At 30.2% G+C, this 27,761-nt stretch overlaps 1 protein-coding gene across 1 annotated transcript in view; it reads right to left on the bottom strand.

Annotated features, from left to right (window-relative positions):
- Window positions 1–805: 805 nt before the first annotated feature.
- Window positions 806–27,761, bottom strand: part of LOC129972850 (T-box transcription factor TBX20-like) — a 77,997-nt gene continuing 51,041 nt past the window's right edge. Inside the window, exons 4-7 of the mRNA XM_056087148.1 lie at window positions 15,618–15,912; window positions 11,217–11,384; window positions 9,237–9,313; window positions 806–5,307 (exon numbers count right to left, since the gene is read on the bottom strand). Coding sequence (XP_055943123.1) covers window positions 4,851–5,307; window positions 9,237–9,313; window positions 11,217–11,384; window positions 15,618–15,912 — 997 coding nt within the window. The 3' untranslated portion in view covers window positions 806–4,850. The remainder of the gene's footprint in view (window positions 5,308–9,236; window positions 9,314–11,216; window positions 11,385–15,617; window positions 15,913–27,761) is intronic.

Here is a 27,761-nt window from a genome sequence, read left to right as displayed (position 1 = left end):
TGTTTTTGAGATAAAAATACCTAATATTTGGCATTCAAACTAATCTATATATTTGATTAAAGCCTTTTTTTAAATACCATGAAAAAAATTATTGATATACATAAATATATTAGTCACTCAGTTGATTTTTTTTTTCTGCTTTCATATTATTCAAATTTAAATGACGACGAATCAAGCAAGTGCCAAAAGATTTTAAAACCAAAATCGTACTTTTAGATGATAAAAGAAATCAATACAACATATGTTACTTTAAAGAATTTTATTTTTCCATAATGTACAGGATTTAATCACTACACACTTCAAACCAGTTTTCAGTGCGGTAGTATTGAAGGTTAGTTGCTTGAGCATCTTCGCATCACGCTTTATCTATCCCTTAACACACAAGTATAGGAACAAGTAGATTTCTAGATGGAGCAAAAATTGACGGGTTGCTAAAGAACGGAATGCACGTGGCGTTGACGAGAAAACTAGAATGAAAAGAAATCGCACCTTTGGGCAAAACAGAGATTGAAATACCGTGAAATCTCGAAAATCCGAGCGCATATTTTTCAAGGTTCGAACAATTCAATTTTTCCTGTATATTTTCTCTTTTATTCCATTTTTAATTCTTTGCACTGAGAGAAATAATTCGAAGATTCTTCTTTGAATTTCACTGGAGAATATCCGAATATTAAGTGAATACAATTATTCATTTAATACAAGAGCTTGTTTATTACTCCAATATATATATATATATATATATATATATATATATATATATATATATATATAAATTGTTTTAAGTTGAATTTCCTTGAAAAATTGATCTACGTTTTTTTACCTTTCTGTAGATATTTTTAACAATCAAAATTGAAAAATGAACAAAGCGTCAAAATGATGCACCGTCTTGAATGGAGCCTAACAGGCACCATTCGAGTGCAAAGAGTAAAAACAAGATTTTTAAGAAATCCAAGATGACGTTTCTTTAAAATAATATTTTGGCCAAATAAACTTTAAATGAATCAAGAACATACGGTTCATCGTAATGAACATGAAACCATTGAAGAAAAAAAAGTAATTTTAGAACAAATTCCAAGAATTCCTTATTCGCTCTAGAAAATGTCTTCCTTCATTTTCATATAATCGAATCATAGATATTATCTATATTATCAGTAAGATTAGCTCAGATAATCGAGATTACATAGTAATTCCAATAATTAACTCCCCAATTGTGCACAGTAGACCCAAGCTGTAAATGATGCAGATCATACCAAAAAAAAAAAAAAAAAGTATATTCTGTTGAAATAGCTGAGAATGGGAAGAAATGAAAAGCCGACTTGGTGGGAAAACATTACTCGTTATGATATTTATTCGCCGTGATTTCCCACTATGCCAATGGGGTGATGGTCTCTACGCCATTACATTTTTTCCCCATCCATCCATTTAAGCCGTTTTAATGACTATTCACCATAGGTTAGTTCCAGTTCCACATGTCCCAAGCTTTGTATTCTAACTGGGTGTGCTAAGCGGTGCAATAAAGATTGGAATAATATATTAATTAGCACGGTTTGAATAGTCACCTTCCAGTCCATTCAAAACTGCTCGGTGTTTCTGCATTGACGATATATCATTTGAATGTTATTATTATAAGGCCTGCTGTAGATAGTTAATAAAACATTCGCTCTCTAACTGGAAAAGAACAGCTCGTAAAAAATTGTTTTGAAAAGAGTCATTTGTATATTGTTTTTTTTATTGCGATAATTTAGGCGCTAATTTTGTTCTTTGTTCCATTTAGTAGATTCTAATTATGTTATGAACCCTTTAAGGGAACTGGGAACATTTGTACCTTCAAAGAATTGATTTTTCAATTTTAGGGGTATTTCACTGAAATGTATAGGTTTGAAAACGCGGAAGTTTATAACGTATTCTTTAACAATGAATCTAACAAGAGCTCCTGTGATAGAAAATTTAGAGCATTTTAATTTTTTTCTCGAAACACGTTAACACGTTTTTTTTTTTCTTTCAAATTCCGATACGTATAAAAACCATTAAATCATTCTACTCTTGAAAATCATACGAAACAACATTTAAAAACATTATGAATCTGTTGAATATTTATATATATTTCTGCGTAATATTTTTAAACTGTAGAGGCTATTTATCACACAAAATGTCACATGTTTCTTAGACTTTCAAGTTATACAACATTCATTTTTTTTTAAATGTTTATTATTAGCATATTTAAATGAAAATAAGTTCATTGCGATTATTAAAAATATGTTTATATGTTATGGTCATTTTGGAGTGATTATATACAGAATTTTTTTTGAGGGGGGGAGGGGGCTACCGATTTGTTGTTATAAATTTGAAAACTATTGCATCACAGAACATATTCGATTAGCCAAATTTAAGAAATAAATATTATTCTGCTTTTTAATAATTAATACAAATTATTCATTTTATACATCCGAATTTTTTTTATCAGAATTTCACTGGCGAAAATATCCCCTTTATTTACAACCGAAATTTCGGCAATTCGAAATGTCGAAAACGTCTCAGTTCCTTTAACTTTGGTGCCTAAATATGATTCGCGTGTCGTATTACAGTAAATTTAAAATTAAATCTTTTGTAGACGCTAACATTTGTTTATGAATTAACTGTCTGAGCGCATAACTATTACGGCTTTATCAAGTCTTCAAAATTATGCTTTGTAATGATATTGTTTTCTGTATTTAGTCTTCAATACTGGGTTTTTCCTTTATTTTTAAAGCTTTTGTTTTTCGGAGCTCAAACAGTGTGTATGATTTGAATGATTGAAATAATTGTGCATATTGTGAATATTAAGTTTCCAATTTTAAGGTGGATTCTTCAAATTTTTGACGATGGCAATAACTTTTGTAAATAGCCAAGAAAATTCTTTTTTATATATTTATAAATCAACGGTCATTCCTTTTAGTCTGATGCTACATTCGATTTAAAAAAAATGGCAAGTTGTCTATAAATATCTCAAATGTTCTATGGATTATTGCGTGAAACATTACAAGAAACTATTTTCAAATTGGATTGTAGAAGAATTATCAAGGCCAAAAAGTTAAAAAGAAAAAGAAAAGTAATACTTCAAAAAGTTTGGGCATGGAATGTATAAGCCGATGCATAAAACTGCAAAGAAGCAGAATGGAGATTTGGTGGCAATATGAGTCTACTGTACACAATTATGTATAGGAAAGGGAACAAATCACAGATGGATTAATACACAGGAAAAATTAAATAAAACATTTTAATTGAAAACAATCATGCTGATAAAGTGAATTGTTAATAAAATGAACCCTTTGCACTGGGAAAAGTAATTCGATGCATAATTATTCACCTAATATAAGGAATTGTTTATAGATCCGAAAATTAAATATATATAATTGTTTTAAGGGAAATTTTCTACACCATCTTATTACCCTGTAGGTACTTTTAACAATCAAAATAAAAGTAAATAAATAAAACGCAAAATGATGCATCGTCTTGAATGGTGCTTGAGAAGAGACATCCGAGTGCAAAGGGTTAAATGCCGTTATTGTATTTTTGTGAATTTAATAAAGAATTTTTCTTTGTGCATCTTCTCTATTTCTTTAGTTTTTAGGAAGCAAAAGATTGGTTTGTCGTTAAGCCAAAGTTACTTGTTTTTAAACAGATAAGTGAAATATTTATCTCGAGTCATTTTCCAATTTTCAGCGAATGAACAGGCGTGGGAAAAAGGGGTGAAAAAATTCACATTCGCACTAAATTTAATTAGTAATAAAAGGTAATCTAAATTTTGATTCTGCTGAAAGTTTCAATGAATTGTGCATAAGTTTTCGAAAATGTGCTTGAGTCTATTTTTAATATATATAATTCAATATAAATCGAAAAAATTGCAATTTCTGACGCCAGCATCAAAACAAATTTTAACGGAATATTTAAATTCATTTCACTTTCTTTCTAGTAAAAACTGTACATTTATCTTATTTCAGTTCAGTTCGTCTTCCAACTGGAAGCACAAGAAAGCACCTTTACTACAATATTAGAGAGTAAAAAGCAAACAATCAAATGATAAATAAGGCTTGGAGAAGGTTAATATTGACCTCTGGATATAAATGTCATTATTCCTTTCTGCAGTAACTCTTGAACGTTTATACGTTACAGTACTCTTATACTGCTCCATACTTTTCTTCGTGCACGTGTTTCGTTATATTGTATCAGCATTTGAGTAAAAAGATTTTTACTTAACCCCTTGACATAGCGAATTCGCTTAACTATCCATTTACTTGACACATCCTATTTTGGGACAATTATCATTACTTTAATTTCCAAAATAATTGACATTTGAGATTATAATTTTTTAAAGTAATTTTTCATTTATATTACTTAATACTTTCACTTAATTGCAGATTTAAAATTGAAAATTCAGTAATGCGTACGCGAGTTAAACTTGTCATTGTAGGTAAAGCCGTTACTCATGCAATCTTTGAATAAAAGTTTCAGAAAGATTGAAAATTAAAAAAAAAAAAATTGCAAGTTAATGAATAATTTACTTTAAATAGTTTTTTGATTTATGAAGTAGAAATCTTATTCACTCACGGCCTCTCCATCATTTGATTGTTTGCTTATTGATACAACATGCCAATTCCAATACTTATAAAGAGCTAAACCTCCGAATAATCTTCGAAGTCGAAAAGTGGTTCTGGAGTCGGTAAAGAAGTATAACCACACAGTCACCAAAACATTGCATAACCGGGAAAGTTCTAATTCCAAAGGAATAGCAGGAAAAGAAACCACTGGAAGCAGTCAACTAATTCCAGCGAGCGCAACCTTTAAGTCCATTCATAACCAATCACGTCATCTCACCTATAAGGGGTGTGGCTGCTAGAACTGTCTTTGGTGGTTTCCGTAGAGTCTTTCTTCGCGCCGTAGAAATACGGCATATATCTGTGAAGGCCATAGGCATCCGCGGATGCTGTAGGCCTCAAGACACCACCACATGGCTGTGTGTTTGCCGCATTCGCGGCACAGAGCAATCCCAAGTGATGGCTGAGTCCCGCCGGGCCCCACTGAGCCCACATGGCCCTAGCGTTCGGATTCATTCCGTACATTGCTGGTAAATTGGCCAACATGCCATAGGTGTCCGTGAAAGAAGGTAAAGGTCCCGCAGGTTTCCAAGACAGTAAAGGAGATCTTAGACCCAGGAGGTTTTCTCTTGCTAGAGCCGCTTGGAGGTCCTCCCGCTCGGGATGTTCCAACAAGGCTCGAAATGGAGAGTGAAGATAGGAAGGGTCCCCTATCAGAGCTTCCATCGTGTCCCTATTAGAAAAAAATGAATCACTGTTATAATAAATGCATTAAAATGAGTTTCCTTTTTGTTACATCTGTTACAAGATTTCTTACATTCGTTTAGTAATAAACGTAAAGGGACATTTAATACACAGTGACATAGAAGCAATTATATAGCGGCGCAAATAAATTTGAAAGGATTTGATTGAAATGGAAATAAATCTTTAGTGATTTCTCTTATCCTGGCCATTGGTCCATTTTAACCCTTTCGCCGTCCTCTCCTGTCCACGAAAATTTCTTCCCAACGGGACTCTTTTTTTTTTTTTTGCCGTATGTAGTGTTATTTTTCTGTACAAATATCTATGTACGGATTAGTATATATCTCTGTATATTAACTATATTATATTAGTATATGATATTCTGTATACTATAATATATTAGTGCAGATATCTCTGTTCAAATTAGTTTTCTTTGTACAGATTACAACAAACGAAAATTAAAACTCAAATAAGTAGACATTTGCAAAATGTTTTTAACGTTTAAAAGTTTTAAAACGTAAAAGGGCGCTTGAAGCGCTTTTCGGCCGCCCAGCAGAAGTTTCACTTGAACTCGCTAGTCGTGTTATAGACGACGAAGATGTTAAAGCAAAAAAAAAAAAAAAAAAAAAACCATGAATGCTATTCTCAATTTATGAATTTTTTTTTAATGAAAATTAGTTTTTTTCGTCGATGCTAACAACCACTTTTCACTTTTGATTCTGAATTATTTCTTTTTTCCCCGTAAACTATTTAAATAGTTATAAAATAAATCAATTACTCTCAGTTAAAATAATAAATTCAATATTTTAATTAAACCCACGATGCGCGAAAGAGTATTAAAAATCATTTCTATGCATCAGTGGCAATAACTTATTACGAGTTTTTAATTGTTTTAAATGCATCTTTTAACTTCGTCATCACATTAAAAAAAAACATAGTGTTTGGGTAAATATGAGGTCACGAGCCTTCGACCGCCGTTAACGCCATTTTAATCAATTAGTTTTTATTTTTAATTATTAATATTTGTGAAATTTATTTTTTCAAATGAAAAAAAAAAGTAAGATTAACATTAAAAAATAAAATTAATTTAAAAATGCGATACATTTTCATGACATTAAAATGAGTGAAAACTTATTTGAAAAAAATATCCGTAAAAAATATCTGTCATTTTATGGATTTCGGATTCCTTTTTGGAAACAGTATGTGAGAAATTCTGATTTATCGTCCAAATTAAAACTAATTTAATTCAATATGCAAACGTCTGTTAAATAATACAATAATTATTTTCTAGAAAATATTTTTTTCTGCATTATTTTGCGAAAACAGTTGTACGTCAGATTTGTTGTTTTGAGGTTTATCTTTTATTGACTATCCCTATTACCTGTACTAATGCGCCATAAAGTCAGGATTGCATCAGCATAATATTCTAAATTAATTGGGCATTTTATAAATGTTTTATGTCATATCCTATTCAGAGGTGAACTAAAAGAAAAAAAAATCGCTTGACGTCATATTCTTTTAAAGGAAGTTTGCGGGTAAGTCGTTTTTGCGGTGACAAAAACGGATCTTCTGCGATAACTAGGGTCTATTCACGAGTTAGCGGAGAATTCGAAATTGCTTATCTCTCGTCTCTTCTTTTTTAGAACTCCGTAAACGAAGAACATAGAAGACAGTTTCAAGTATGTCATTCATCTTATGGAGAGCGGAAAAAGCACTATTTCCTTCCGCCGTTTTCCCACCCTATGAATGCGCCCTTCTGTGATCCGGACGCCAATAACCCGTAACGCGTTATTCGAGAATCGCCTTACTTCACGGCGGAGGGCTTTCTTGCTTGCTTTCTTTCTTTATTTATTTTTGTTGCTGTCTTGTTAAATTTTTCTTCTTTATTTTTGTCTTACTTTCTTGTTGTTGTTCTTTGTTATGTGTTGACGTCTGTGCATCTCGTCTAGGGGTTGGGATCTGATCGTAGATAATACTTTTTTTTTGTGGTGATTTTTTTTAAACCGCCGGTAGATAACTGCGCGAAGCTGTTCTTTGCTTTATGAGCTGCTAAAACCCGAGTGACGATGGAACGAACTTAAGGATGTCATGTCACTCGATAAAAGTTAAGTGAAACGAAAGTAAGTTAATGGCACTAAAAAAAGGGAGAAGAAAAGGAAAGAAAAAGAATTTGACTTATTGGATCTTTTAAACGATCTTTTAATTGCGAAATTTTTAAGAAATTAAGGTTGCTTTTAAAATTAAAATACGAAAATATGTATTGACTGCTGATGACACTATTGCATTCTTCGCCTAAAAAGAATATGGAAAAAGAATAGAAAATATGGATTGTACCAGTTATTGACCCCTCTTTAACCTATTAATTGCCTTTTTTTAAGTTTTGGCTGGATAAGTTATATATGCGCAAAAAGTTGTGTGACAGTAAAATTATATGATACGTTTTGTTTTGAAAATATTTGATATTTTTGAGAAAGGGCATTCTTATAAAAGGATCAATAAAATCATTTCAATAAAAAACAAAAGACCGAGTAAATACCAGACCTCTAAATTACATTTGTATGTACGGTATTTCATCATAATATAAGAGCCAAACCAAAAATATATTGCTTCAAATCGACAATTCTATTTTGTTCAAGCTACAGAACAAATTTCAAATCTGAGTAAGAAACGAACAAAATGCATACTTTCTTTTACATATAATATTGACTGATATATATATATAGAATGAAACTAAATTGTCAGGAATACCAAATATATTTTTGTAAAATTCCATTTCGATCGTGGCAGCTAATGGGTTAAAATATAACTAACTCCCGATCATCCGTGGAACTGAGCGAATTGGCCACCATGGATAATGTGCAAAATTGTCGGAAAAAGAGACCCAAATCAACAGGAAAGTGGTTTTGGTCAATTTTTTATTTATTGTAGTATATTTTTATTTACAGTTATAATTTTATGTACACATACAATTATGACTTAATGAACTGAAGATTTTTTTCTAATAGATAATTTTCATTTATTTTGTTACAAAATAAAATCTGTGCATCTCTCTTTGAGTGCGTTCCCTTTTTTTTTTAAATTTGTGATTGAAGTTTTTAATAAAATTTTAGAATTAATTGAGAAGTAACCGTAAACCTTATAATACAGGGATTGCAATATTTGGATATTGATTTTTTTTTTCATATGATTGATTAATTCTCTTTAATATTTCTTATACTATACTACTTACTTAAATACTTGAAAATTGGAAAAAAGAATTGAAAAAATCTATTTCTATGAAATTTTGTGTTATTTTCTAATCGATAATGCAGAAAACTTCTCTGTATTTAAATTAATATAATTACGGTACAAATTCGATTTTCCCAAAAATTTGAATTCAGAAAAAACTGATTAGAAGAAAGAGTATAGAAAGGGAAAAGAGAAACAACACATTTTTAATAAAATCTAGTAGCAGGGATTTATTTTGAATATTTGATTTAATAAATAATAATAAGAGTAAACGATTTTAATTAATAAAATTATTTCAATCATACGTTTAAAAAATTTAATACAATAGCCAAGAATTATAATAAACAAGCACCATGCAGCACTATCAATACATCAGTTGTTCAACACAACTTGTCCAAACGAATCAATTATTTTTAATTAGTTTTTAATTAAATTATGTTTGTTATATAAATTAGGAATTGACTTTTAAAAAAACTTCTTGACGTCTTATTAACTATATTCGAATTATAGATAGTATTTAAGTAGTATACTTAAAGTAGTTATATAGATAGTATTTAAGTAGTTATATAGATAGTATTTATAGATAGTATAGTATTTTTATTGCATGATATTTTCTCGATCACACAATGGTTCCATTAATAGTAACTTATTGTTATGACAAAAGGAGTTGTGAATCATAAATCACGAACTTACCTGTCAAACTCTGTTAACCGGGAAGAGTCTCTGAAGCCCTTGGCGAAAGGATTGCTGTCTATTTTCAGTTTGGTAATCTGTGACGGATACAAAAAAAAAAAAAAAAAAAATCGAATTATGATCAATTGGAAAGAATAGTTCAGAACATAATCTAGAATGAAATATCACCAATGTGTTACAAACAAATTCGCATTTAGAGTTTTATATTCAAAGTACATAGAATATGGTTGGTTCAGTCCATTGTTAGGAAGATGAGTTTATCAAATTAATACTATTGTGAGTGAAATGACGCTTCAATGCTCGCCAATTAGTCTAGTATGGAGCGCGTAATTTTAAATTTGAACTATTAAACTCACAAATAATCAATGAATTAATTATTTGAAATATTTCTAGAAGACAGACAAATGTTTCGAGCCTTTTATTTTTTAAATAAGATTTAAATAGAGGTAATTTCAAAAAATAATCAAAACATTTCAGCAAAAGAATAAAAAGAAAAACCAATACGAAAGAAGTATTTTAAAATGATGCGAAATAGTATTAAATTAATTTACATTTAATAAGATTTTAGCCACGGAACCTAATGCAAATATAAATCTTTTTTTAGCACATTTGTGACATAACTTTACCATGATTTTTTCAAGGCGATTTATTTATTTTCATGAGATTTATTCATTTCTTCTGGACATTTTCGGCAGAGGAAAACCATAATATTTCATTATTATAGTCGCTTCAAGCGAACAGCTGGTTCACTGGAATGATTGCCAATAGATGTTGTTGTTGTTGTTTTTAGCTTCATGTTTATGATTTCGCTAAATTGTCTGATTTCAAAGCCGTTTCATTTTAATTGCCTTAATTAAGTTCTGTTTATCATGTAGAGAAATGTTAGAAACTTAAATATCTGATTCATTTATGCTCTAAATGTCGCGATATTGCAATACCACATTTTTATTCCTTTGTAAACTATACAGCATAAAACAAAATCTTTCATGGCACAAATTAGGACGATGGCTAATTTACTCGGTTTACACGCCTTAATACATTAATTTTTGAAACTGATTGAAATAGAATTCTCTTACAAAATTTTGATTTCATCGGATGGTTATAAAATAAATTTCAAAGCCATTTTATTTATAATTTTAAAATGAAATTCATACTCAGTTGTAACTTTAACTGCGAACTACCTTCTACTTATACTTTTTTCCTAAAGTATTTCACTTTGCATTTGACTTGACATGGTTATTAGAAATCTAAAATTCTCCTGTAACCACTTTCTTTCTACATTACAATATGTAAGAATATATCTTGATACAAATTCATAAATGTTCTACGGATTGGACAGAAATAAACAAACAGTCAATAAAATTTATTACTTTCGATACAATTTCTTTATTTCTTAGTAATTTTGAAGTGCGATGCATTAAATCACTGCAGTTGGATGCAAGGATTTGTGCTTTTAATCACACTGTTGCTTTTAAATGAATAAAGATACAAGTTATATATTGACTCATACGGAGAAGTAGGTATCTTGGTTCGTTTTTAATGTTTATGGCACTTCGTTTGGCTACACCTTGCTGACATTTTTTTAAGAAATAAAATAGAGAAATTCATTCGAGATTAGATATTGCTCGTCGGGTAGCAATAAACTAAGAACATATAACTTATTAATAAAACCAAAATAAATAAAGAATTATAAAATAAAATTAAAAAAGCGTTTATTTTAATGTTTATTAATTAAATTCTGAGGTATGATTTTCTAATCAGATACTTTGGACTTTACACACTTTCTTTGAAGAAGAAATAAACATTTGACAAGCTGTGAATTTCAGAATTTCAACGTTTTATGCGATGTTTTTTGAATATACGGCCGTGCGAAGAAAAATGCTGAACTTCTTGAAGTATATTTGAGGAACAGATATTGCCTTCAATGTGTTGAAGAGTTTTCAGAAAATAATTTCAATAATAAAACGACAGGAAGCTTACTAGTTGGTTTTGATAGGCTGTCACTGCCGTGAAAACAGTTTCTGGAAAGACGAACGTCCGGTACTCTTCGGCTTCTAGATCGGTGATGGGACTGTTAGAACCGTGAGTATTCCTCCGTCGCACCAGATGAATTCGTGGTTGGTATTTGTGCATAGAATTCAAAACAATCTGGAATGTGGAAAACAATTTGTATCATGAAATATCATTTTTAAATCCAGGTTATTATCAACTGTAATCTTGAAATAACTAGATAATTCGGGAAAGTCTATGATACGAATTATAAGATTTTATGAATTATCAAATAAAAATATAAAAAACTAAAATTTCTGAAAGTTCTAATATAAAATGTTTCTAAATGTATAAACTCAAAATTAATTTTAAATAAAAAATATATACAATTTCGAAATTTCCACGAAAGGGCAAACGAAATTCCAATATTAAGCTTTAAATTTGTTTACAATTTTTCAGACAATGCGATTTACATTTTGTGCATTTTTTAGTTAGAAAGTGTTTTAATAATATAATTTATAATCATATCATAGTAAAATATTCAATAAAATTATATTAAATCAAATTAATTTCTGAGTATAAAAAGTTTCTGTTATTCGCATCGTACGGCTGAACTATTAGTCCATCTTCATTTATAGTCTGTGTCATTTCTTTAGGCGGTTCAATGTTACTTTTTCTTCCTCGTTATTGGTTGTCTGGTACCAGTAACGCGGTAGAAAATATGACTATAGTTGAACAGACTATAGTTGACTAAAACAGACTATAGTTGAAGTAACAATAAACAGCTATTCCGACCCGCCGGAAGGTATAAAGAAATATTGAATGATCGGGGCGCCGTTACAGCATAAGCGAGAACTATGGATGAGTTTTAATGACCATCACCGTTCACGGTACAAACTCTCCTTAGGAGGCACGTCCTGTCATCGGCAACGAGTAGCTGACCCAATACCATCTGATTCACACCAACCACCAGGGCGACGAAAATCAAATATCATGCTGGAAGCTTATCATCCTCATATTTGAGGTGCTCCATTAGGAGGATGTAGCAGAGATAGGAGAATATAGTTGCTTATATACAGTTCCAGATATTTCTCTTTCTTGATAATTGATGATTTGATATTTTCTTGCATATTGTATCATAATTTAAGCTACAAATAAGAGGCAGGCAGATTTTTAACTACAAATAAAACAATTCATTCTGAAGCTTTATTCTTCAAAGAATAATATAAATATGTTATTTCTTTTAAAATGCAAAAAATTTAAAGGTTTAAATTTTAAAAATGCATAAAAACGTTTTAAAATCGAAACATGATTTGCAAATCACACTATTGGCCTACGCAGAAAATGTTACAAATGGCTCCATGAAAACTTTTTCATTTAAAAGCGTTCTGTTACTTTGTAAACGGTTCCATAATTCATGACACTTGTAACAATTGTCCTTTCAACTGCCATTTTCTTGCCGCGCAACTCTTGAAGACTTAATCTGCGCCTTCCTCCTCAATCAAGCATAATCGCCGATGCTTCAGAGAAAAGACAATTGTAACGTTATCTGTGCATTTACATGGAAGACAAGTCGTAATCTCCTCATTCGCATGTGACGACAAAGTCGATTTTCTGTCATCAAACAAGAATTTAAACCTTGATCCGCAACCGAGTATGACAGATTTGAACTTGTCAGCGAACAATCAGATATTTATGTATTCGATTGGAGATACGGATCTGAAGGCAGCGCCATGACATCCACGCAACACTGAGCACCTGTCATCATCTCGTGTCACTTATTCAAATTTATGTCCGAAAAAAAATAAAGTTATTATGCGTGTATCTCATTTGTGATGAAGTTAAAGAAAAGAGCTTATTTATGTCTACCGAAGATATGAAGAGATGAAACTCCTTTACATCATTATAAGCGGGGGGGGGGGGACCAATGAAGTTTTTTCCAAATTCTTTGAAAAGACGGCAAAGCTCTTTTCTGATTGAAATCTAAATAATCAGAAGGTTATCTCAATAATTAGAATCCTCAGAAACGTTAGAATAATCGATAAGAGATTTGGAAAATGATGCAAAGTTTCAACAAAATCCTTGAAGCGGTGAATTTCTTTTGATTTTGAAACCTAAATGATCATAAGTTTATCTTAGTATAATCAGACAGGTTTTACTTTGTAATACAAATCTCAAAAATCTACGCCTAAATTTAATATGTTAACGATGTTTAAATTAGTTTCATTCTTCATGGTTTTATGAGAATTCATTAGAATTCAGATTAATTCGTTAAATATGCAAATGTTGTGTTAATACAATTACCTTGTTAAATGCAAATTTCCCATTGAATAAAAAGCCTTCTTATTGCTTTTAATTTTTGATTAACACAAACTTAACTGCAAGGTAAGTTGCATAGCGATAGAGATAAAAGAATATGTAAACAACCAGTCTTGGGAAGAACCGAGAAGAGCAAATAGTATTAGTATAAGTAATCAAAACAGTAGACGAATTATTTATATGCATAATAAGCTAACGTACGAGGCACAGAAATTGCTCTTATTTCTTGTTGTCGAATGCCAGCAATCAAATCTAAACAAGACATCATACAAACATTTCAAATTATTGCTTAGACGCTTTTATAGATGCACTTAATTTAACATTTCATTCAGCTAATTAATGCAGTTGCAGCTTTTTTGACGAGTTGATGAAGTTAGAAAAGGATGCTTGTTTGAAATTTTGTATTGAGAATGGTTTGATATCGAACCGGCAGAATGGATGAAGGGTGAGTGGAATATATTTTTTTACGAGTTAATGAAGTTGGGAAAAGGATGTTTGTTTGAAATATTGTATGGAGAATGTTCCGATTGCTTCTTTCTCCGTTCTTTCTTTTCTTTTGGTTATGTACTGTTTTTGTTATTCACACAGTTTTTATGTTCAATGTTCAAGCGAAGCTACTAGGTTCCCGCTTTCGCCGCTAGCGAAGCCATAGGATGTTTTTTTTAAGTTAAAAAATTCTGCTCGGTGCCTTCTACAGATGACTTCGGCATCTGTAGAAGGCACCGGGCAGTATGAAAAAAAAAAAAAAATACTTATCAGTAAAAAGTTCTAATTAGATGGCGGGAAATGGTAACCGTAACTGTTCCGTGGAAGTATTTGTTTATTTTGTCCGCCATCTTTATTGGCGACTTGGCATTGTTGGCGCAGCTGGGTGCACACTAAAATTCACTTTTACCGCAAAATTTTATTGGAAATGCTCGGAGAAGGATACATCATAGGTAAAACTAAAGAGACGGTGCAGAATTTTCACCAGTCTCCGACAAATCATGCCAAATTGTAGAAAACTCGCCAAAATATTTACTAAAATATAGAGTTAAGTTATCATAAACCAAATAAAGGTAATAAAAAGCTTTATAATATTCTGTCTTATTAAATAGTAAAACAAAAGCTTAAGAAATTGCTTCATATCAATAGTTTAACAGCCGGAAAAATTAATAAGCTGGTAAAAAAAAAACTGGTTGCCAAAGACGTTTTGTTTCCTTTATAATATCAAATAATACAAATGAGTATATATATATATATATATATATATATATATATATATATATATATATATATATATTATACCTTATACCTAGAGAACTACATGTAAATGCAACGCTCTTCTGCTAATTGTAAAACGATGGAAATCAATGGGTAATTGAATCTTGGTGTCGGTTTGATTCTACTTTGAATATGGTTCCAAGAGCAATTTAAATTGGCTGCGATGAGGAAGTTTCAACAAGGTGAGTACATATATATATATATATATATATATATATATATATATACGTATATATTTCATTTTTCAGTTTTATTTCATGTATTTGTAATGTGATCATGGTTTTAAATTATTTGTACCCACATTTAATCTGGAATATTTTCCAAAAACGGTGCTAATTTAACGTTTGTAATAGTTTAAAATTTTGAGCACAATAAAGAAAGCTGTATGAATTTTTAAATTTTTTTTAAATTTTTTTGTATTTTGACATCTACTTTTAACGAACTGACTGTGACATGATATTTATTAGAACTTCTTGTTCTATTCTAAATTTAAATTAATTCTAGATACAAAAAAAAGTTGTTGTTTCAGCAGAAGTTTTTTTATTTAATTTTGAAATTTAACTTCCTTTCTAAGTGGTGTTTCGTATTCAATTCTTGTAAAAGATTTTACATCATTTATTTATTTTTGTTACAAAAAGGATTAAACACGATCTCTTTATGCAATTAACAACTGTTTTAATCAGATACGTCGAACCCTTTTTGCTCCATCATTACTTTTTTAATATTTATTATTTAGCCAATCATGTATTTGATTAAAATCAGTTTACTTCGAGTCCAGTGATACCAAACAAAAGCAGAAAATGAACTTACATGCCCCTGTTTGTCCATCTCATTGTTGGTCAGCTTGACCTTCTCGAAAGAGACCACCTGTTTCCTGAGCTGGTCAGTGCTGAACGAAGAATCTGGATGTGTGTACAGACGTGCTGGAGAGGGTGGGTCAGCTTTTCCAGCCACCAGCCAAGACGACCGGTGATAGGCATACCGGTATCTTTTCTGATCCACGGGGACAATGTCCATAAGCACAAAATACTTGCAACCACCTTGCTGATGGTGGTCGATGGTTTCGACACCTGAGAAGGACACCCTCAGAGTGGGAAACATTCGCCTGGAATTGAATGAAAAGAACAAAATTAAATGGTACGTTTGATTTGATTTTTGTGAATTACTGTTTATTTGACTTGAAACCTTGTAAGAATACCAATGTTTATTACACACTAAAAAGAATATTTATACCATTTTTTAAAATTCTTTTAAGTAAATATAAACTTATCTAAAAGATCCTTCTGTGGCAATAATAATGTAGTACCGAATAGTACCGACTAAATCAATCAAAATCGAATGCGAAAGAATGTATTAGAACATGCATTTATTTTTCTAGGGATGAGATCCTTCACTGTTTATAGCCCTTTATCATTATAAATTAGCACTGATTAAGAAGTCAGTAGTAAAGAATCAATGGATCATTTTTTTTGTCGTGTGACTATTTAACCAAATTTTGTGCAGTAGCTTCTGAGGGTAAAGACCCCCGAGCACCCTAGGGCAGAAGTCTGACTTCTAGCTCAAATGAAGATAGCACACACACACTCGCTTTGCATAACCCCTTTTTACAGGGGGGCTCATTCACGCACCTCACAGAGAGAACAGAAGGAAGAGAACAACCATGCCCGAACCAGGACTCGAACCCGGAACGCCTAGATCACGGGGAAGACGCGCTACCCCTAGGCCAGGACGTCAGCAATGAGTCATTTAAGCAAGCATTAAATACACGGTTTAGAAATAGTTTACTTTAACGCTTGTTCAAGTAAATCATCAAGAGCATTAAATGTATGAAAATAAAAGCTTAAAAATCTTTCAACATGCTTCAGCTTTTCATTCGAACTTCTCTGAAGCCAGATATTCGCAATCTCTCAATGCCACTCCAAACTCGGCAATTGATGTCAAAACCCATCAGAATTGGATTGGGGTAGAGTAGTAGGACCAACCATTAAAGGTCTTTACAAACCATTTGAATTTCCCTCACTCTTGGTATTTTAAATGGGCGTTTATTCAATGTAGGTGTTTGAAATGCACTCTAGCTCCCGAAGGGGAAGTTGGCGGGGAGAAGTTGGTGAACATTCGGCTTTACTGACAAAGAAATAATTTATAATGATATGGCATAAAAGCTATAACTATAAGACATCCATAGTAAAATGCGAAAAAATATATACAAAGAAATTTACAAGCGAAAATGGCTATGACCTTATACATTGACTTCTTTTAATGAGAGATGCTTAAGGACATGTTTTGATTCGAAGATTCTCGTATATTCCCCATCCTCGTATCTTTACCGATAGTTCATGTTTTGTTAAACTGTGAATATGTAAGTTTTCATCCATAAGAAGTAACAATTTTATTTTAATTGGAATGAGCAGCATAAAGTTCACATTATAAGAAATTTGGTTGCCTGTCAGATGCGGTCAATCGCATTTGCGTTCACTCAGTAACTAGTGCTATATGCGCTCTAGCATTAAAATGGTTACCAAATTATAAATTTCATCTTTTTTGCATAAGATTTGACGCATTTATAAAGTAGGACATTTGGCAATCAATCGATGTCAGTGTGAGAATGATACTCTATGTCCCTGATAACGAAAGGAAGCCTCCGTGGAAATCTGATTGTCATAATTATTGTTGTTTTGAAGCATGCGACTAATACTACTTTTTAAAATTTCAATCCTATTGTTCATTTTTAAAATCAGGTCAAAGCAAAAGAGGGGAAAACATATACACCAAGCACCAGATCAAAAAATAAAATCTCAAAGACATTTCTGGCATTCTTAAATGATAATTATCAGTTTTAACTTGGAAAAAAGGAATTATTCAATTTATTAAAAGAACGACAACTTTGTATTATCTATAGCAAGTCTAGATGCACAGTAAGTTTTCTTGTCAAAGGTAATAAAGCCTCAGTAAACTTCCACAATGCCATTGTCCCAAAAAAATTATCATTAATTTTATATTGCGTTTATAAAAATGCTATAAAATAATGCTTTTACATTATAAATAAAGCAGCATATATTACATGCCACCGTATTATAATATTTCTTAAGATACTAAAGACTGAATAGTATTAATAGTTCATTTCTTTATCATTTTCTAAACTTTCTTAACTCAGTGACTAGATTTTCATATAAATTGGGCATTATAATAATTTAATAAATTACGCAAACGCCGATAAAATGATTCAGAATGGTAAAAATATTTTAAGAAAAGGAACGATTATAGTAAAAATAAATAATCATTGAATAAAGAAAGCAAATATTTAAAATTTTTGAAACAAGATGATTTATAAATAACCGTTGAAGGAAAAATATAACTCCCCTCATTAGATAACATTTTGAGTAATGATCAATCTTTTTTGAACCACTGCTTGATTTAACAATTTTCTGTTTTAAAAACTGCGTTATAAACTAAATTAAGAAACATGCTTTTTCCGTTCCTATTGAGTTTTTTCCTTTAAAAAATAAATCATTGCTTATTACAGGAAAAAAATCTTAATTTTTTTTCTATAATTCATTAAATAATAGTATTTAATAGAGAAAAAAAAATACTGACAAAAAAACGATAGAGATTTTTTTTTGTCAAATGACAACAATAGTAGTTGAGATATGAAATTATTTATATAAAAACAAATATTTTTGCAGATAGTAAAATTCATGTGTGGCCAAAATATTGATGATTATTCTGATGCAGTAAATTGAAGACAAGATATATGAGTAAAAATGTTACTTCTATCCAAATAAAAGTGCCCTTTTTTTTTTTTAATTCGGAAAGGATTTTTCCAATCTTTTCAGAAATCGAATTTTTTGACAATACTTCCCCGTTGTAGTTCATACTTCAGAAAATTGAATAACATTGAATTGAACGACAGAATAAAGTAACATAAGAATCCTTAATGCATATAAAGGAAGAAGTCAATATAATATTTTTTCAGTATTCATTTACAAACTTTAAGAGCATTAAAAAAAGATAGGATATTGTCTAAATATTTAAAATAGAATCTGAAGAAGCTTTATCTAAAACATATCTCCCCCCCCCCTTTTTTTTCTTTCTTTGTTTTCATTCCTTCAGTTTTTCTTTTCCTTGAAAAACGCATCCTGCAAATTTAACATTAAAATTTAGAATTAACTTTACAACTATAAGTTTAATGACATTTAATTTTTTTAAAAAATTTCTCTACCCGGTCTCTTTCTTGAAAGTTCAGTCGTACAAAAAGCCAACACAGTAATGAACCGCAACATCAGACCTTCACAGAATGTCAAACTTTAAAACATCCGCTTACTTTCATTAAAAATCAAAATGTTGACAAAACATTTCGCCTTAATTTACTGTTCTTATTCTACTTCACAATTAAATTCCTCCTTCTTTTTTTTACTAAATATTAATTCACCATGTTGGAAGAGGGGGGGGGTGAAGTTTATATCTTCTTCGTAGGTGAATGAATACATCCGCCCAGTGTCGAAATATACATCATAATAACCATTATTTTAAAAAATTCTTCTTCACTTCACTTGAGGCCGACCAAAGCAATTTCCGTAAAAATGTGAACCGTGTTGCCACACGCCCTGTAATAATATCCGTCTGGCACCGTGTTAAGAAATTGAAAATTACGTGCCCTTAGATCTTTACCGAAAACAGTTTACTATATTACAGGAAGTGGCCAATTAAGTTTAATTTCTGCATATAGTTGACCCAAAAGAGCAGGCCTGTTTTATTTTGATATAAGAATAGTGGAATTTTTCCCCCCTGCATTTTTCACTTAAAAGTGCAATATCATAAAGTGTTATTAATTTTTCGTTTAAATATGAGGATGAATCCTATAATGTCTCTGTTCTTTTCTTTGTCTTTTGTAATTCATCAATCTTGTATTATATCAAACGTGTTATGAAATGACTACATGGTAATTTTGTAAGAATGTATCTATGAAAAATTACCGTTCGGAAATAATGCTCTTAAAAATGTTTTTTGAAATTTACGTGTCATTTTGATTTAGAAGGATTGCGCTCTCATTGCGTTTTAGGGAATGCCAAAAACTTATTTGTTTCTAGGATTCTGAGGTAATTTTTTTTTTAATTTTAGAGAATTTAGTATTTCATAAGGAAAATTTTAAAAAGTCGTCATGAAAAATTATGCACAAACAACTTTTCTGAGTATATATATATATATATATATATATATATATATATATATATATATATATATATATAATATATATATATATATAATATACAGTATTTGAAATATTATCATGTGGTGAGAACATAATGTTGTTTTGATTAAGGGGTTTTAAAGCTCGGAATCGCGTAGGCAATGAATAAAGCATCAATGGCAATTTTCTTCATCTTTTAATCGCGTGTATTTTTTTACCTGCTTTTACCAGGATTGCATTATTATTACGTATGCTTCTTTGAAAGCAGGTGCGTTTTTAAAAGGTTGACCTGCTTTTACCAATATTGCTTTATTACTACGTATACTTCTCTGACAGCAGATGCGTTTTTAAAATGCTGACGTAGAACTATGACATCATATCTGTTATTTCATCTCAAAATCGGTCGAGCTCCAAAACTTTTTTGGCAGCTAGAAAAATTGAAAATGAAAGTTTAAAAAAATTATCATTATATACAGAGAGAGAGGGATAGAGACCGATAGAGAAGTCTCGTGATTGTTTCAAACCGGTTTAAACTGGTTAATGACTTAAATTAATTAATACAAATAATGACTTGAAAAATAATAATGTTCCCACATGATAACTTGAAATTTGCAATCGTAGATTTCATTAAAAAATTTTTATATATATTTTTTCAAATTAACCTCTTACTTAGTAAAATAACTTTTCTACTCCCCCATTTTCTCTCATTTCTTCTGAACTAGGATAAAACTAGGATAGAATTAGGATAAAAGTAATAACCAGTTAGCTGCGGAATTTGTTTCTTAACAGCCCCACTCCCCCCCCCATCTTTTTTAAAGTCATGCGATAACGCATATACACGTCGAACGCAGTACAAATGGTTGCATAATAAATTTATCAAAAATCCATAATAATGCGAATAAAGTTTTGTTTAATTAGAAAAAATTATATATCGACCGTGACAAAGTGACAATTTGGACTGATTTGTATTCACGTCGAACGCACTTAAAGGATTAAGGGTCCTGAGCATTTAAACACTCCTTTTCTTTTTTCAAATTCAAAACCATTTATTTTTTCATAGATTTTAATTCAATCTGTCTATAAGTAGTAAGTTTTAAATAGGCTTGATAACATTTTTAATAACTGAAATAACAAAATATTTAATTATTGGTCCCATTTAAGAGAGCTTATTTAAGTAACATGTGTACTAAAAAAACAACGCTGTGATCTGCTCAAAACATTATGACAACTGACAACTGACTTGAGTAACATGAGTATTAAAAAATCGATGGGAGTGGTTCCCACAAAATTTTCTGGTATACCATTCTAATAAAAGTGTTATCCCTCCCTCCGTATAAAACTGTAGACTTGGGTAAGGCCGTAAATACCTTGAGTGGCATTGGAGAATAATAGATAAGAGATACAAAATTTTTGTTGGCATCTGTGGTGAAGCTTTATAAGCCCGATAACAGCTACGTAATACGAGTAATTACTTTTGTCTTGTGGTCTTGTTACTCGTCTACGAACCGAAATATTACGAGTTCGATCCTCGTATCTAGTATAAACAAATCCCTCATATCTAGTATTTGAAATTTATACAGCATGGCGATATTTTATAAAATTAATAGCTGGTGTGTTGTTAATGCACAAATACCAGAAAATTGAATATATTTTTATTCTTTATCCCGTACTTCTTTCTTATTCTTTATTCCACCTGATTGAAACCAAAATCTGACACAGAACTACAACTGTAATCCCAAAAATCGCATAACAAATTTCATTTATTTAAGTCCTTGCGTTTTTGAGTTTTCGCATTTATATAACGTGCAGAAGTACATATAGACAGATGGCAAGCCCTTGAAAGATTTGTTTGAAAATTTGAGAATATCTATACTTTAGATGCTAAATTTATGACCAGATTTTATCCATTTAGCTTTCTTCCTTTTGCAATTATCGTATTAATCTACATTATGACAATAGGTCAATCAGACAAAATGCCACAGAATTTATTTCTTCAAAATTTGATAAAAATTAAAAATATAAATTGGTGTAAAGACCCTATATACAAAATTTCATCCATCTAGTTCAAAGCATTTTTGAGCTATTGTGTTCATAGATAGAGCGAAAGGCAATAATTCCTAAAATTTGTTTCCCGGACTCAGGGAGCTTCGAAACATGGAGACTTTTATGAAAATCTCAATTTCGACATCTTGTATACTTTGTGTATGAGAAAGTAAGACACACACACATACACATGTAGATAATATAATAGATATATATAAAAACTTATAATTTTAAACAAGCTAGGAGGGAAATTATAAAATACTATTTAATGACAGAATCAGACATTTTTAAAATAATAAAACAGTCTATTTTCAACAAATCGTGAAATATAAGAATTAAAATAATATAATTTGCTAAAAATATTTGATAAAGGATGTTTTTAGAATAATATTCCGAAATTTAAACGATATTTCGAATATTATTATATTATAATAATAATATAATAATAATAATATTTTATATTAAGTACATGGCTCTTGTAAATTATGTAAAAGTATAAAAATTAAATTACCTTGAAAATAACTTAAAATTCAAGAAACCACGTTTGAGGTTGTTCTCTTTCTGTTTTGCCCATTATGGTCCAAGCTCTGTTTATGCAACTTTTTTGCTTTTTGTGCAGGTATTAAGAAGAAAAAAAATGTTTAATAATTGCTTCAGGTTTAATAATGTAATAATCACCATTTATTAAATAAAAAAATAATGAATTCTCCTTAAACGATGCATCTACTTTATAAATTTAAAATCTTCTCGTTGTATTATTCTCGTCTCGTTCTACTCGTTGTACTTCTCGCTGTACTAAACCGATTCAAAATATAATTAAATTTATAATGAAATGTGTTTTTACTTATCCCACTATAGAAACATAAAATCTTGATTGAATATTCAGAATTTCAATACATTTGATATGCATCCTTTTTTTTTTTTTTTTTTTTTTTTTTCATTTGTTATATTCGCAAATTTTTTTACTCCAATTTTTTATAATTTAAATAATATATAGATAAAATTGACTGTAAATTTTAATATATATATATATATATATATATATATATATATATATATATATATATATATATATATATACAGAGAGAGAGAGAGATTATGTATTTTTTCGAAAATTGAACCAACTGCGATAAGAATGAGCAATTTAAAAAATAAAATTATCCCTAAAGAGTAGCTAAAATTAATTTTTTCAATATCTTCTGAGTAATTCTACGATTATTGTTATTGATAACACAGGATTAATTAAGAAGAATATATGCAAATAAAAATTATTTAAAAGAAACAAATTCAAATTTATTTCAATATTTTGCCAAAAAAATGAATTTATAAAAAAAGTTATATTATTATTTATTATTAAAATTATATTACCAGAATGATTAAATTATATTAGCCTCTTATTTAACTCATCATCAATATAGCTTTTGGACATAAGGTTACAGAAAAGACCTTATTATTCTGTTTCTCGTATTCATTTTGGTAGTTAAATTTTATTAAATTTAAAAGAAGCATACGAAATTAAATATTTTTTTAAATATATGAATATGCTTATTATGTTTTTCAAAATATAAGGCGAAATTAAAAATTTACAATGTATATTTTTCTTTTTTATTTAAATATTCTTTTATTATTATTATTTCAGGGCTTCTGCAATACTGTACAAAACTTATTACCTGATGTTTACTAAAAATCATGTTTCTTTAAAGTTTTTCGTTATAGAAGTAGGACATTTTTTTAGAGTACTCTTTTGATCTAAAGAATTTTTCCTCTGAAAATTTAACTTTTCGCAACAAAATTGTGAAGCTTATCATTAATTTACGCATTATAGCAATAAAATATAATATATTAGACATAATGGTAACCATCTTAGAAGAAGCCAATCATCTTAGATGTATCATTAAACAGTTTTAGATTGAGAATTCCCTTTTGTTTTGTCGCGAGTTGTCATTAACGATCTCGATTTTCCGCTTAATTTCTACGGAATAAATATTCCATCTGAGACCTGCCCCCTCCTTTCCGATCCATTAATTTCTTTTCTCTTCACGTACGTTTTGAAACATACTGAACAATGAACATCTTTAATAAAACCAAAAATTTAACATCAACATTGCACACACACACACACACAAACACACACACACAAAAAAAATGCCGCATAAATATGTGAGAATTCCACAGACAGCCCGGGGGCTTGTTGGAACATCGTTAGACCTCTTTTCAATCGATCTCCATACATCGAATACCCCACAAACATTCGAAATTTTCCGAACATTACCCAACAAATGCTGAAGAGAGTCGCTTTTTCTTTTCTCATTGGTCAGTCAGCAATCAACACGGTTAATAGAACGGCGGCGCCTTTGATCTTGATTCTTTGAGAAAGCATTACAAAGGGGGGGGGGTAACGGGAGGCATGAATCCCAGGTGTGATTCTTCGGCACCCTTTCATTACTCGCAACCGTAATAACAGAGCGGCAGCAAAAGAACCTATGATTTCGAATCGCGCCACCTAGTGGCGAGGGCGGGTAACGACTACTTCTTAATGTGTGACAATTTGCAAGGTTTCTTGTTTTGAATGTTCGGTAGCTAGTTTGGCGTGAGTTTCGCTGTTTTAAACTTTCATTATTTAAGGCTTTTTTCCTTTCTTTATTTAGTTTTGAGAATGAAGAAAAAGAAAAACGCTATAATATCTTTTCGTAGGTTATGTTTTAAAAATTAAAATGCTAAGAAAAGGAAATGGAACATGTCGCTATTGTGAAGCAATTTTTGAAATAAAATGGAAATGGCAAGATTTGGAACGGATGTTTTTTGTTTTGAAAGTCTTCTCGAAAGAAAAAAAAAAGACAATGAATCTTGGAGGGGGGGGGGGGGTATTCAGCTAGATGATGGGTTCTTTGGAAACATTGCAGAATGGAGAATAAACACAGACTAGTATAAACATAGATTCATTCTTTTCAGAGACAAAAAACAGGAAGGAAGTTGACTGCTGAATAAGAGACATAGATGCACTCGCTATTTCATGTCCCTCTCTCTTTCCCGCTCGGTGATTTTCTATCTTTCATTATCAATAAAAAGCGTAAAATTAATAACACCTCTTTAAGTTAGCTTGATTCCCGTTTTGAAATTATGTAATACCTATTTTAGGTCAAATCTCGCAAATTAAAATCTCTATCAGAATAGGGTACCTAAGCCTATATCTCACCTTCTACACTTCCACATCACATCATATCTTCGTGAGGAAGTTTGAAGACAGATTTAAAATAATGATTTTATACCAAAGCTCACTGTTATAAAACGTATTTTCTCACTTCTTATTGAGTATTTATCTCAAGTCATGTAAAATGTGAACGCGGTCACTGCCAAGTAAATCATAGAAGCAATTGCTTGTAACGCGCGAGTTAAAATAGAAGGCCCTGTACTGGTGATTCATATATGTTTATATACTGCATTGCACGTTTCTAGAATGCATTGTAAAAAAAGTAAGTGAAAGGATATAAACTGCTCACATTTTAACATAAATTCTGTAATGCTTAATTTAAATACAGGAAACTTAAACGGTGTTGCTAATACAGAGGCTTGTCTTCCTCGTTGAATTATGATGAAAGTGAACTAGGCTGGATTGTATGGGAGCCGGAAAGTCGCGAACCGGATACTCGGGAGTGTATTGTACACCAAGTAAAGGATATGCGGAGAATCATGCCTCTGAAAAGTAGCCTTCTTAAAGTAAAGTAAGGATCTTTTATTTAAGTATTATAATAAACAGGTTGCACAATAAATTTATTCCTTATAAATAATCACTAATATACTCCAGTTAATTATATTTTTTAAATATCTATAAAAATCATCGCGCTAATTAAAGTTCCACGCACGGCATTCATTTTTTCTACACATTTTTTTCAAAGAGAAGTCAAATGAGGAATTCGGATGTTGTAGAAACTGTGATATCTGCAAGTGCAGTCGAAAGACAAATGTCATTTATATTATCCTTCATGCCACGTCCCGATAATAGATTAAACAGTTGTTGCAGCGTCACAAACTATGATTGGTTTCATACTATATCGCACCAAAGATTAAATATATTTCTTTTCATTCAAGTGCAAATGCTTTAATCTAAAAGTTGATACTTTTATAAGTAAGTAATATCATAGAAAAAGCAAATCTGAAGAGCTTTTATTTTTGAAGCAACGTAAAGGCGAATTTATATACACATTAAAGAAATGCCTCGTTAAAATAGGGTCCCAATTATTTTGGTTCAAGAATGTGAAAGATGAATTCTCGCATTGATATTTTGTGGCTTTTTAAATTCATTTTGAAAAGTACACTAATGTTCGCGAAGAAACTCAAACAAACTAGATTGTAGTAGATTGATGTCATGCCTGATTATGATCTGCTTGATGTTGTATCAAGAACACACAACGCAGTTAGTTAAATTATTGCTACTTTTGCCCATGCAAGGACAATAGAATGTTATCTAATCATAACATCAATGTCACTGAATGCTTCTGCAATGATTTATGATACTCACTTATGTGACTTTTAGTCACATGATATTTTTCACTAATATTATTCACTCATATTCAGTCATGTGACTTAGTAATAGAATATATACTTGGTTTAGCCCATCTTATTTCAATAATTATTTTGTTACAAAATTCATATTTAATGTCTTTTTTCCCCAATATATTTTACTCTAATGCTACCGGAACTTTTACGATGTGTTAAAGTGAAACAGCGAGTGAATAAAAGTCAAAACTAATAAGAAGTGTTGTAAATTTTCAAATAAAAGAGAATTAATTTTATATTTGTTAAATATAATTATTCAAAAGTATCAATATAAATATATGTAAATAAAAATATATTGTTTGTAACAAAGTACAAATACTTAACCCATTGATGAACCCAAAATTTACCGAAATTATAAATAGAAATAAATTTTTAATACAAACGAGAATTTCAAAACAATTAATTAGCTTCTTTACTTTCTGTGGAAGGAAATCTTTTTACCTTATTACAAGTTGCTATAAAAAATGAATAATTTGGTTTAATTCAAATTTAAGTTTAAACATTAAAAAAAACCAATCGATATTTCTTTTTATTAATGCTATGATGCAATTATTTGAAGGCAAAGAATTATTCCCCTTCCCCTTTGTTTCTTTCAAATTTACGAATTTCGTCGCAAATAATTCTCATTATTTGGCAAATTATATGAATCTTTAATTTAACAAAACGAATTAAAAAATTTAATAATCCTTGTTTAGTTATTTGATATCTGTTGAGTGAACTTCAATGAATCTATTCACATCTCATTTTAAAGAAAGCAATATTTAATTAAAATTGCGAGTCATACATTTCGCACCTCAGTGGTGGGTCGTAATAATTTTGAAGCGGGTTTTTAAGTGTTTTACAGCATTCTCAAGAACAAAACTAGAAAACGAATCTCACATTATAATGTCAAGTCAAATTTAAAGTGATGTTTAGCTATATCAGTTTTTTTTAATTGCGTGATTTGTTTTTAAACAATTACTAATATTAATAAAAAAATAAAATTTTTATAAATAATTTTGAAGTTTAAAATTTTACCTAAACTGTAATGGAAATTCTTATACAAACATATTTTAAATTAAAAAAGTTTTAAATTTTTATTTTTAATGATTTAAACCATGTTTTAAGAAGGATACTAATCTAAAATAAAGATTTCAAATGATAAAATTCAACAAATAAAAATAAAC

This window comes from Argiope bruennichi, chromosome 6 (genome assembly GCF_947563725.1).
Source record: "Argiope bruennichi chromosome 6, qqArgBrue1.1, whole genome shotgun sequence".
Classification (NCBI taxonomy): Eukaryota; Metazoa; Arthropoda; class Arachnida; order Araneae; family Araneidae; genus Argiope; species Argiope bruennichi.
The sequence above is the reverse complement of the archived record's forward strand: the minus strand, read 5'-3'. Positions and strand labels throughout refer to the sequence as shown.